Below are 13,017 nucleotides of genomic sequence, written 5' to 3' on the forward strand. Positions count from 1 at the left end.
ATTGAAATAGAACCTTGATCTTGACTTACAAACGGCAGGAAATCCGATTATACGAGGAAAGCTACATCCTTGCCAACCGCTAGCCTAGACGATTTAATCACGCTTAACTAGTTTCGAAAATCCGTTGAAATTTGTCCACCTAGCGTGATTTACTTTCCGTGGGCATTTGCAGCGGCTTCATCTAAAAATAATGTTACCGGTTCTACTCCTTCAATATGCATAATAAGTAAGATATGGAGGATGAGGTGCCATTTTATACTAATTTAAAAAACCTATATGGCTTGTTATTTTGAACTATGACGTTGCGCATATTCATATTGTTTTAATTCTCATACGCTATATATGTATTTATCGAGGGCTCAGTTTATTTCAAGATATGTAAATTTGGCTTCGTGTTTTGATAAAGATATATACGTTATCAATTTGAAAAGCGTCTCGGCGATCGTGGTGAATTCTTTTTTTATTTATCTCATTATGTAATGAATAATACAATAATATATAGATGCTCTATCAATGTACAGCCCTATCTACTGTACCGACCGAGACTTTGCGCATGCACATAGCCAATATGATCCGACATCCGCTCAGAAAGGATTTTGATAATTTCTGTCCCCAATGGGATAAAATTGTGGATAAAGTTTTGTACCATGAAAATTTATCTAGATCATGCGAACGAAGCTGCGGGCAGCAGCTAGCTTGTTATAAACTTGCTTCGCCTGGTCCATAATCATAAACCATCAAGTAGCGTTAATATAATAGGTGAGCCTATTTAGTTCAGAAAAAGCAAATCAAGAGAGCAATACGAGAGGATTACAAAAACTTGTCTACGAGACAGGTCCAATACTAGAGTATAATTTGCCACGACGTGTTGTGGATAATACATGAATATTAAGAGACTTTAAACTTTTAAATAAAGACTACGTAAGAATTTCTAGCCGCTGCTTGACTTCATTTCGAATAATAACGAGCGTTCACATAACTGCAAACTCAGATCAGTTACAGTTATTTTTGAGTAAAATATATAAATTGTAACTAGCTGCACCCGGCAAACGCTGTTCTGCCTTACTCTTATCATTTAGGGGTGTGAAAAATAGATGTTAGCCGATTCTCAGACCTACCCAATATGCTTACCAAATTTCAGAGGAATCGGTCAAGCCGTTTCGGAGGAGTATAGAGACTAACATTGTGACACGAGAATTTTATATATAAGATAATCTAAGAACTTTGTATGTACTGATTACAAAAAAATATGTTTCTTTATACGACGTTATTTAAATCACAAAGTAAGGTATGGGATGCCTAATGTTCTAAAGCTTGTACTAAGGTAGGAATTAATATTTTAATTTAAAAGTTCATTCAATCCAATGACCGTTCGAATCTTGAAAAATAAAGCCGACAAATTAAACATATTCACATCATACCCAAATTCGAAATAAGGAATGAGTATTCCATTCATAGTTCAATTTTGGTTTATTTCGTATTCTGTATGGTCACACGTAAGGGCTGGCTAGCACCGGATGCCGGCGGTCGGCGCGGGCGCATCCAGCGGAGCGTGATCAACCGTCCTTCTACAACTTTCATAACATTCATTTTATGAGGCTTTTAATGTTTATAAATTTTTCATTTAAAGTTTCGATTGAATAATCTCGATTTCTCTTTAAATACAATACGAATAAATACACAAGGTAAAATATAGATAGGAAGGTATATAAGATAACATAAGAATTTGAATCTTAAAGCATCTCTAGTAATGGTAATATTAGATATCACCATCATCAAGCCATATTTGTTACCATTGAAACCGGCCTCCTATGAGGGTTCAGGTCTTAATCCACCACGCTGGCCAAGTGCGGGTTGGCAGATGTCACATGTCGCCGAAATTTTGATTCTTCGATATGTCGGTTTCCTCACGATTTTTTCCTTCATCGTTTGAAACAGTGGTGATGTGGATAATGTGCAGATCAATTGAAAAATCAATTTATTTCTTACATGCTCGTCTGGCCTCGAACACGCAACTTTTTTGTATCTAGAATTTTTAATTAAATTTATTATTTTACGAACAAAAAAAAATTTAAGTGAAATAAATAGATGCAATGGAAAATAAATCCAACTTGATATATGTCTAATTGCGTTAAACGAAGCGATTCATGCCATCCCCAACAATCAATCACTGAGTTGTGTGAAGTTTAGAGGAGTATCGAAAAAAGAGTTTCTATTTCAAAGCGTCCGCTTTTTATTTGTTTTGTTTTTATTTTTAATCTGTCCGTGACACTGACGTTAAGCTGCACTAATGAGTTTCGACATTAGCTTACTGCGACGAAGAACTCATTGGATTTTTTACGAATGGGTTACTATTACTGTTGTAATTATTTTCTATACCGTAGAGTGAATAATGTTTCGATCTTTTCATAATTTTGTTCAATTATTACATAACTATTCGATATTCATTCGCTTCTAAAGCCAACTAATGTGTATCTAAACGTAATGATAGTTATGTTCCTCTATCTTGAATGACGATGATTGAGATTTAAATAAACAATAAATAAATGAAATGAATTCTTTCTTTTTGCTTTGTTTTTAGCAGTTAATTTAGAGTCATCATATAAACACGTCATACACCCAAGGGTAAAATAAAGGGGCTGCCGACAGTTATGACGTTAACACCTTTATTCAAAGTGGTGTCGCCATAAAATACAACTTGACATGATTTACATCGCTCCTCGAAGACAGAAAATGTACTGTATGGGCTTGAAAGGATTACATAGTTACTTCTTGCCATATGTAAAATAAATACTTGTTCGTTTCCCACGGTTAATTTTTAAATACTCTCTGTTTGCCTAAGTGTTAAACTTTTTAGAAGAATCTGTGATTTCGGATACGTTAATTAAAAATAATGTCATATTCTATTACAATTAATTACTTCTCGTATATTTTAAACACAGTTTAAAAAAAAGGGAAAGTTGAAAAAAAATATTTTAAAAATTCTTGGCAAATATTGGTAATAGGTACCTAGATATGGTTTATTAATATGGTATCACTCAATTAAGACATCATTTGTATTTTATCATGGAAGTGAATTGCATATTAACCGTATGTATATTTCGTTACATTCATGTGTAAGTACATATTTTTAATGCCCTACCTACAGATCACAATTATATACAATTTATATTTCTGGGGCGACTTATTGCTTTACCATGCTAAAGAAAAAAAAAACGTATTGTCACTTGATAGAATAGTTTATCTTGAATGTTTAAAGATATTATATAAAATCATAACCTAGGTACCTTAATAAATAAAACTTCATGTTGCATATTTCTGGAACTGTATTAAGGAAAAATTAATCTATTTATTCGAGCGAGCTTAGCTCATTAGGGCCTGCCATGTTATATCCGGTCCCTAATTAAAGGGATTTATCTACAGATTATGTATCCGCTTCGATGGTTATGACAAATATTCTGTAATTTTTTAAAGTGTATTTATATAATTTTACGTTAAATCAGTAAATTTCGGTATATTTAGGAAAATATTTCTGATATTAAAAATTGATGTATGCTGAAATACTTTAAATTATTCGGATTATTCTGAAATAATGACACCTGAACGTCTGAACATTTAGGTGTCATAACGGATATCAAAATAAGTAAATTGGCAAGATTATAACGTAAAGACTAACCACCGAACCGATGTACCGTGTGTATGTTAACTTAGAGCTTAGGTTAACAGTAATTTAACAAAATTTTTAACAAACTCCGCACAGAATATCAAATGTATCTACTGCTTTTTGTTTATATAGATGTACTTTTGATAAGATAATGCAGTGCTTGTTAGGAGTTATCTTTTTGTTTTTGATTATTGATATCGCAATGAGCAAATTTTTATGTTTTTCGTTGTTTGTGTAACCCTTCTTATGTAAGAAGTTACACATTCAGTATTTTAAAGAGAATTATACGTGCCGCCTGCCAGCGATGTCACTAATAGGTCGATATTATAACAACACAAATACATTTATTCTTTGTTTCGCTATTATAAAATCCTTACTTTATACTGCTATACTGCTAAACGTTACTTGTATAGAAAAACTACTGCTGTATAGTTATACAGCAGTAGTATATACAGTTGTACAGAAACTGTAGTGTCGAATGTAACTGAAAATGCATTATAATCATGGGATTAAGTGCTTTACATATATCTTCTCTTTAAAAGTTCCCGTGATAAATAGAGACAAGTTCGAGGAGTCACATGTGATCAACATAACTAAATGAAACCGGCGACAAATTGACAATCAACCGACTAATATATCAGGATAAACTGAATTTATTTGTAGCTTTCTTTAGAATTGTAGGAAAAAAGGTTTTAGTGTTGGTTATCGTCTGTATATATATTTTTGTAAAAGGTAAATCTATAAGATGTTTAAATTAATTTCATTTTGTCAATGACAGTTAACATCATCAAGGCGCTTGTTATTTTCCAGAAACTAAAGAAAAAGAAAGTTCTATGAAAATGTACTAAATATGCATCTATTTATTGCATCTGAAATGAAATATCCCATTAATCAAAGTCTCTTATCGCAAACAGTGCCAAGATCCATCAATACAGAAAGCAAGGAAGAGGAAAGGTCGAAAATGCATAGTTTATCCATCATCAAGGCACGTAAAATCAGAATTGGGATCGTGCCCCCATATCACGTGCTAGGGAGGGCCGACCCCTCCGCCTCAACCGTAAATAAACCAGCGTTTATGGGTTAATCATCGCATATGCATCACTGATTGTAATCTTTCTGTCTATGTGGTCCTGGTAACTACATTTCACAACATTTTAAATGATCTTGTAATGCAACTGTAACGAAACGACAGAAATATGAAAATGAATATAGTGTTATACAAATTAAAGCGTACGAGGAAATAACACTACAAACACTATCTACATTTTTATCATAAAATACTCAGGTACTTCAATATATAAATTAATACAAGTTATACGTTATATCAGTGGATTAAAATCTAATTTATTTCAACATTAGCAATTGATAGGATTTTTATCGAACTTTATCATTCAATTTGAAACCTTATCTTGCAAAAACAAAAGCCCTTGAGACAGGTTATTTATATTTCATGAATGAAAATAGCGTGGTGACGTAACATTCTGATACTGTTATCGTGGGATATAAATCGATGTGCTACGCCCTTTCACAAATAAAAAATGGGCATTGCCTTTGCAATAATAAACATTACCATATTCCAATATGTAATATTCCAATAAATCAACAACAGAGCAAAAAATATCTATAGCCTATATTCCCGATAAAAAGTATTCCAATTGTGTGACTTATCTAACCTCTAAACATTATCCATATCAAATTTTGATTACTGTTTCCTAAGAACAATTAAATCAGCCACATAGATTACTAGCGATTTTATTAGATTACTATATTTACCTAATTGAAAAATTGTACCAAAAAGCTACCATCACGTCGATCGCTTCCAAAACGAATCAAGTACTGAATTCATTTCCTAGTTTATTATAATCGTTACTATCTATCATATTTAGACTAGCATAAATAAAATAAGTATAACAATTCAATATTTACGTACATTACGTTCTAATACTTACTCAACCGTGACGCAAGTTGTGCCGAAGTGTTCATACAGAAAAATACTTTGATTTAGTGACGCGTATCTGGAAATATAATCAGATCGTATCATATCATATAATCTAACACTTGGTTGGATATCTAATAGAGGCGTATTGATGCGAGGAGGTCGTATATCGGATGCCCTTCCCTTGTCACAATATCAGCGTAAATTCAACTTGATTTAATATGATTAGCCGTTATTCATATTTAAGTAAATATGGATTTGTATAGCAATATTCAATATATAATAATATATTGACTATTAGTATTATTATTTTTACATCTATAAATATTTATTTGATTTATTGGAACATCATAGATTTATTACAGTTGATATTAAACGCGAACTCGTTCACAAAAAAGTAAATGAAGTAGGTTCTAAGGCTTACTAATCAAACATCCCCAGAACCATGGACAAATATTTAAGTCGTTCCATTTATTTAAAAAAAAAATACAGCTACTTAATTTCTTAAAAAAAAGCAATGATATTCGCAGCATGCTTTTTACTTACGTTTTTTTTTTTCAATATCCTTTAAAAGGAAACATGGAGCTTCTATTACTATTTTATTTAGTACCTGCTATTCCATCTAATACATATTAAGCATTCATTTACATACATTTTGCTGACATCAAAGTCAATTTGAAGGCCTAATGTTTCGAGTATTGTCTTGCGATTTTAAATCGACCCATGATCGCGAGCGGAAGGAGTCCACTCCTGCGCAGAATATTGACGCGGGTCCTTAGTAAGCTTAGCTCACGTAATGGTAGAAAAAATTAAGTTCCTGTCGATATAGGAGTCATTGAAACCATTGTTCTATCGGGATAAATGTGCGAATGACATGAGCTTCTTGAATGTATTTAGTAATAAAGTTGGTGTGTTTGATTAAATTTACAATAGCTTTTATTGTTGAGTATCTTTTGTCGGTAACTCACTGCGTACTAGAGAAAATATTGAAATAAATAATCTACATGATATCTGTTAAGTTTGGGATTTGGTTAATGTTCCATTTAATTTTTTTTAATGAATTTCGGAAATTTTAATTACTAAATTGGTTAGTTTATTGATAGAATTATGTTACAATTCTTTACAGTGCGATGAAGGCGGCGGCGCAGCAGAGGGGATCAAGACTGAACCACCGGAGGCTGAGGAACCTCGCACTATGCAGAAAGTCCCTTCGTTGTCTGATCTTACAGACCCGGAAGCGTCATTGGGTAAGTCCTGAAAAATCGTTAAAATTGTATTTACTTTGTGCATAAATTTCTGAGATCAAAAAGGGAAACTATATGGACGCGGTTAGGTAAAGAAACAAATGCATTTCTTATATTAAATACGATCCTTTCGAACCTGTATACCAGCCAGAACCAGTAATTATAATAGGATTTCTTAACAATTTATAGAAATACCTATTAAATAATGTTTAATAATTAGTAATTTTTTGAGCATACATCGTAATCCAACTTTAATTTATAATTGACTACCTTTTGAATAATTTATCGCGGCTTGGCACACGTTAAATTTGCAGCAGCGTAATAGATGTTATTGTGAATATAAATCTTCCTCTTGAATCACTCGTCCTATTAAAAAAAAACCCTCAAAATCGTAGTTTTAAAGATTTAAGCATACATTGGGATGTGGAGACACACAGTATAAGCAACTGTTTTATACTACGTAGGCTATACCTATATACTATGACTAACGGTCCCGACCAGTTTTGCTTGTGGTACATATATAGTAAGTAAGTGTAGAAATAACCGTAATTTATAATATTATAAAGCTGAAGAGTTTGTTTGATCGCACTAATCTCAGGAATTACTGGTCCGATTGGAAAAATTCTTTCAGTGTTAGATAGCCCATTTATTAAGGAAGGCTATATGCTATATATTATGTACGACGGGCGAAACCGGGTCGGACCGCTCACATTTGTAATATAATTGGTAATCTCTATTATATTCTAGTTTTTTCTTCGTTTAAAGTTTACTGTAGGCACGTACGTTATAAAAAGCGTATAAAAATCGGATATTACGTTTGAAGCGTCATCATGTCTTTAGTGATGATAATAAATTACTTCATAGATTCAAATAGATTATTCTCAATTTTCACGCCACGTGTCAAGGTAGCGAGTGACAGCAATCATAATCACGCCTAGGACGTATCTCGAGGGAAGGAAACCGGCCAATCTGCCCTATCCTGCTAAACCGACGCGCGAACTGATATAATCTGTGCTGAAAACTAAAGAACTGTGGTTCTCGCCACTGAGTTTTTATTTATATTTATGTATATCTTACCCTTATGCATTTTTTATTACTATAATATAATTATTGCAAATCACAATAAAATATTAAGTAAAAACGAATAAGTAACAATACCAAATTTTTTGGTTAAAACTATAAAATACGGTCGAAATGAGATCCTCTTATTTTTTGAAGTCGGTTGAGAAATTGTAATCCATATATCATATGGGCAGTAAATCATATGTATGATATTACGATAAATATATTAGAGTAATGTCTTGGTGCTATCTCAGGTGCTACAGTGAATATCTGAGCTGAATATTAAAAAATCTTCACAGTAATTTGTTAGTTTAATATGGAAATTTAAACGTATTTGACCGTAAATTTATGTTAAATATATTAAGGTGACACATGATTTTTTACATAAAAGTTTGTTACATAATAAAAGGGGCTAACAGGCCATTATGAATATAAATATAATGTGGTATTAGTATATGGGGCTGGCTGACAATCATTAGCGACTAGAACCCCGAATAGAATAATTCGTCGCATCCTTGTTAGGAGCGATGCAATTTCAGCACGCAACTATTTTCATAACCCAGTTTACATGTATGCACTTGACATTGCTACTGATCATTTTTTTTTTTTTAATAAGGAGTATTTATGGTACATAAATCATTTTTAGTCATGTTGTAAATTTGTTGGAGTAGTTCTTGGTTGAGAATTTCGTAACAGATTCTTGAGTCAAATCGGAAACAATTGAAAATGTTCTTACCTACATCTTTTATATAAGAGCTTTTCAAAAAAGGTTTTAATGTTTTTTTTTTTATTTTCCAAGAAGTTCAATACTCTTAAAAGTATAGATTATTATCGCAGTAAGTACACCCTTTTTTTATTATTATCGTTAACATAATTATGAATTGTTGATAAACATTAAAAATTATCGCCATATCGGGTACGCCTCAACGCGCTTAATGATTATAATTTCGATACCTAATGTTGTTGATTGTTTTTTTAATTAATTGGATATTTAATTTTATTATACAGTAAAGTTTTATGTAATTAGTAAACATAATATTGAACACTAATATGAAATACACTACTACAATGATTTTGACATGTCGATAGCCGCGACGCATTGCAATTATTTTTATAGAGATCGCTGGAACTAGAATTGTTATGTTAGTAAATAAATTGAAAACAGTACAGCTGCAACAAACAGGGTGGTTAAAAATCAAGCAGGTCGTTGACCCCAGCAGTGTTAGTCGCGCCAGGGTGGCCTAAGGATACGGGCCTATTGTTCCCTCTATCTTTACTTCATATGTACATTTACGTGGGAATATCGCATATAAGCACATATGTTTACTCGTTTAGCGCCATGTTTGTATTCTGTTCGTGTACTGTTGCAATGAATAATAGAAGCTCGAATGGCGAGAGAAGGAAAATGAAAAATATTGTAGTTTAAGGATTTTTTTGTAAACTAGCTGCGCCCCGCGGTTTTACCCGCATAAGTCCGTATCCCGTAGGAACATCGGGATAATAAGTTATAGCCTATATTATAGCCCATAAATGTTATTCCAGTTGCCCGGCTGTCTAAACCAAATTTCATTGCAATCGGTTCAGTAGATTTTGTGTGTAAGATTAACAAACACACACACATCCTTACAAACTTTCGCATTTATAATACTAATAGGATTACTAGGATATTATTTGTAAGCATTTACCATTCTCAAATAAGCGGTTTCTTCTCTGTATAAGCGACAAAATGTTCTAGAAAATGACTATAAATACATGTAAAACTTACATTTACATGAATATAAACGTTTTTGATATAGAACGTGTCGAGTTACATCTTCGCAGTAATCTACTTTAACACAATAACCCGCAATTTAAGTAGATCATGTAAAATAAACTATTGTTATATAATATATAGGTATTGCAAAACGTCACTGCAATCTTTGCACAAAATAGTGTGTATGTGTACTCATTATTATATTTTTTTATTTGCTATACACCTATTAGCATTTCATGTTAGTGTAAATCACCTTGTCTTTATACAAACTCAGTTGCAAGGGACCAAGGTATCTAATAGGTATCAAGCTATATATATAGGCAAGGTAATTCAGAAATATTGGATTATCCATACCTATAAACTTCTATATTTATAATATTACAAAGCCGATGAATTTGTTTCTTTGTATTCGCTTATCTCAAGAACTGTTAGACCGATTTCAGAAATTCTTTCACCTTTGGACATTTACATGATTACTAAGTGCTATATATGTGCGAGCGAAGCTGGGGATGACCACTAGTATAATATAAAACAACAATCACATAAACAAAGTCATAGATAAACAAAAAAATAAAACCAAAGACTAGAGAGCATACAGTTTTTATAATAAGACCTTAACACATATCATTAGCTTCTCCGTCTTCTACTATCTAAATTAATTTTGATTTAAAAAATGACATTCGATCAAAATTTGAAAAAAGGTCAGGGTAGAAGGAGAAATTTCTAGGAAATATGACATAAATTTTCGTACTTACGTTATTAATTTATCGAATTTCTATAATTAGTCATATAAATTTAAAAAGTGCATATAATTCGCTACAATATGTAACATAAATATTGCAAGAACAAAGTAGGGAAAGTAAAAAAATACTGGCAATTGATATGATATCAATGTTATAGCTAACGAGAACAATGCAGTAATTTGTTCCACAATATCTCAGACTCCCGCGTGACTCACAGCGTACTCCACTGATTATTTATATCATAATGTGACATTTTTTGTACACAACATTGCTATGTATCACAATTAGATAGAGCTGATTATTGAATGTTATGTAAAACGAATGTAAACTTGTGTACGTGCGTGGTGTATTTGCGCAGATGAGACCTTACTGCCAATGATGATTATCACCGCTTTATTTATTCACAACTAGCTCGTCGCTCCGGCTTTGTCCGCGTTCAAGAAGAAAAACAAAACACTACGACTAAGAGTTGCGTACCAATAAACCTATAGAGTAACTGCAAAAAATGGGTTTTCCATCCAGTTTATGACCGAGCCAACCGATGCATAACCAATATTTTTTTGTTATTTGTTATTATAAAGTCAACAGAAATACTACCCATCACGGGTCATAAGTTCCAGCCTGATGACAGACGGACGGACAGACGGGTTACATAAAGTTTACCCTTTGGTTACAAAGTCCTGAAAAGTATATTTATTTCTCTTATAAAATATATATACTAAATTAGCTATATATTATACTTCATCATTAGACGATAACAAATAATATGATAAATTGGGTAATACTTTAATTACTAGCTAAATAAATAAACACACAAGATTTGTCTTATTTAAGAGAAATATAGATATAACAAGTCATTGACGTAGAAAATGTATTTTATTATGCTTCTCAATGATAACAGATAATTAATGTGAGAAGAATTTTCACGTGAAATATTTTTTATTACCTGAGGCTTCATCCGACACCGTAAAGGATGTTGCGGTGTCTACTTCCCCTCAATGTTGTATGATGTACAGGATGTTGCCAAAACTTCGAAGCAAATGTGTACATTCGCCCATTACTAAAGATACACATTAAGGAATAAACAATATTACTTTCGAATAAACATTGAACACAATAAATTATGCAGGTACTTACGCAGTTATTACATTTATTGTTGATTATGAACTACGTTTTATTTGGTAATAAATTATACATTCACTTCATGAGAAACCTTAATTAAAACTCTGTAATTAGACTTCGTCAGAACTTTAATGCCAATATATTATAAGTAAGAAAATCATATAATGTAACATTATAATGATGGCGTGTCCAACTTTTTTACACTCCATCGAGCGGAAAGACAGTCTCGTGTGTCACCTGGTTTTTAAAAAAAGAATTAGTATTGCAAGCCAGTTACGGCTACCATAATTAAAAAAAATATCTTTACTTGTATTTTTATTTTCGTAATACTTAACAAACATAACATATTATAGCTATTTGAACAATGTATGACTTTATGTGTGATTTGCGTTACCTAGGTATTTGAATGTTATGCCGATTACCATTCGCACGAATACTAACTAAAACCCACAACCCACAATATTTGCAAATTTATTTTCCATACATGTCCGCAAACATTCGTATAATCAAACATTCATACGTTATAAGAATGTTTGCACGCAAGTGAGTGACCAGGGTTACAGTCTCAGTTACTAAATATATCGATTCCATACGTTTAACGTTGCAGAAGTATGACGAGAGGCTAAGAATTTAAATATCTTTTTTGAGCAAAACAAAGTTGCGGGTTATTTATGCCTAAGCAAGTTCAGATGTTGACACAAGAAAATTCTCATGAACGGCCTACCATGTTGACTCAAATGAACACGTGTTCAGCACACAAATACAGCTCGCTCAAGACGTCCGACGCACACACTCGCAATTCATTCATGTTGAAGCTCGTGAATGGCGAAGCGGTCGCAGTACGAAAGCTCCTGAGAAGTTATTACCGCCTGGTACCGCGGGCGGACTAGTTGACGGACATGTTGGTTTATTAATCGACAGTCGATACTGACCGCTGCCAACGCCAGCAGATAAATTATTTGATCGAAAAAGCAAACGAATCTGACGTGCAGATAATAATAGAACTACAATGACTAAAATAATCACTCTGCGCCAATACGATACTATGTAAATCTGTGTAATGTATTAGAAATTCATACTATTTTTTATGACTATGAATTTAAGTACGTTTGTATTTTTAAAATTTGTCTCTAGATATTTAATCATCTTATTGAAAGCTGATGCCTCCTGGGTGCTCCCATTTAAATATAGTTTGGTTCTGACAATTTGAAGGCGTTTATATATTTTGTTAAAAATAATAATTTTTAATATGTGAAAATTGATAATAATAATATGTAAAACGATTGTCCACAATTCGACCGCAACAAATAATTGCTCAAACCGCACGTTAGATAAACATTTAACACGCGTAGGCGCGAACATTAATCCCTTCACACAAAACAATTTACAAATCGTCTAGTCTGACTTTATTACCAACCTACGTTGGAAAAACATGTTATAAAATTTCGTGTTCATTTCACTAAAATTATTTGAAATCGACTAGATAAATAGCT

At 32.4% G+C, this 13,017-nt stretch overlaps 1 protein-coding gene across 3 annotated transcripts in view; it reads left to right on the forward strand.

Annotated features, from left to right (window-relative positions):
• The window catches only part of LOC119828524 (ETS-like protein pointed), a 101,230-nt gene that overhangs the window by 14,106 nt on the left and 74,107 nt on the right, over window positions 1-13,017 (forward strand). For all 3 annotated transcript variants that reach the window (XM_038350695.1, XM_038350697.1, XM_038350694.1), the window contains exon 3: window positions 6,727-6,847. In XM_038350695.1, coding sequence (XP_038206623.1) covers window positions 6,727-6,847 — 121 coding nt within the window. The remainder of the gene's footprint in view (window positions 1-6,726; window positions 6,848-13,017) is intronic.

This window comes from Zerene cesonia, chromosome 8, assembly GCF_012273895.1.
Source record: "Zerene cesonia ecotype Mississippi chromosome 8, Zerene_cesonia_1.1, whole genome shotgun sequence".
Lineage (NCBI taxonomy): Eukaryota > Metazoa > Arthropoda > Insecta > Lepidoptera > Pieridae > Zerene > Zerene cesonia.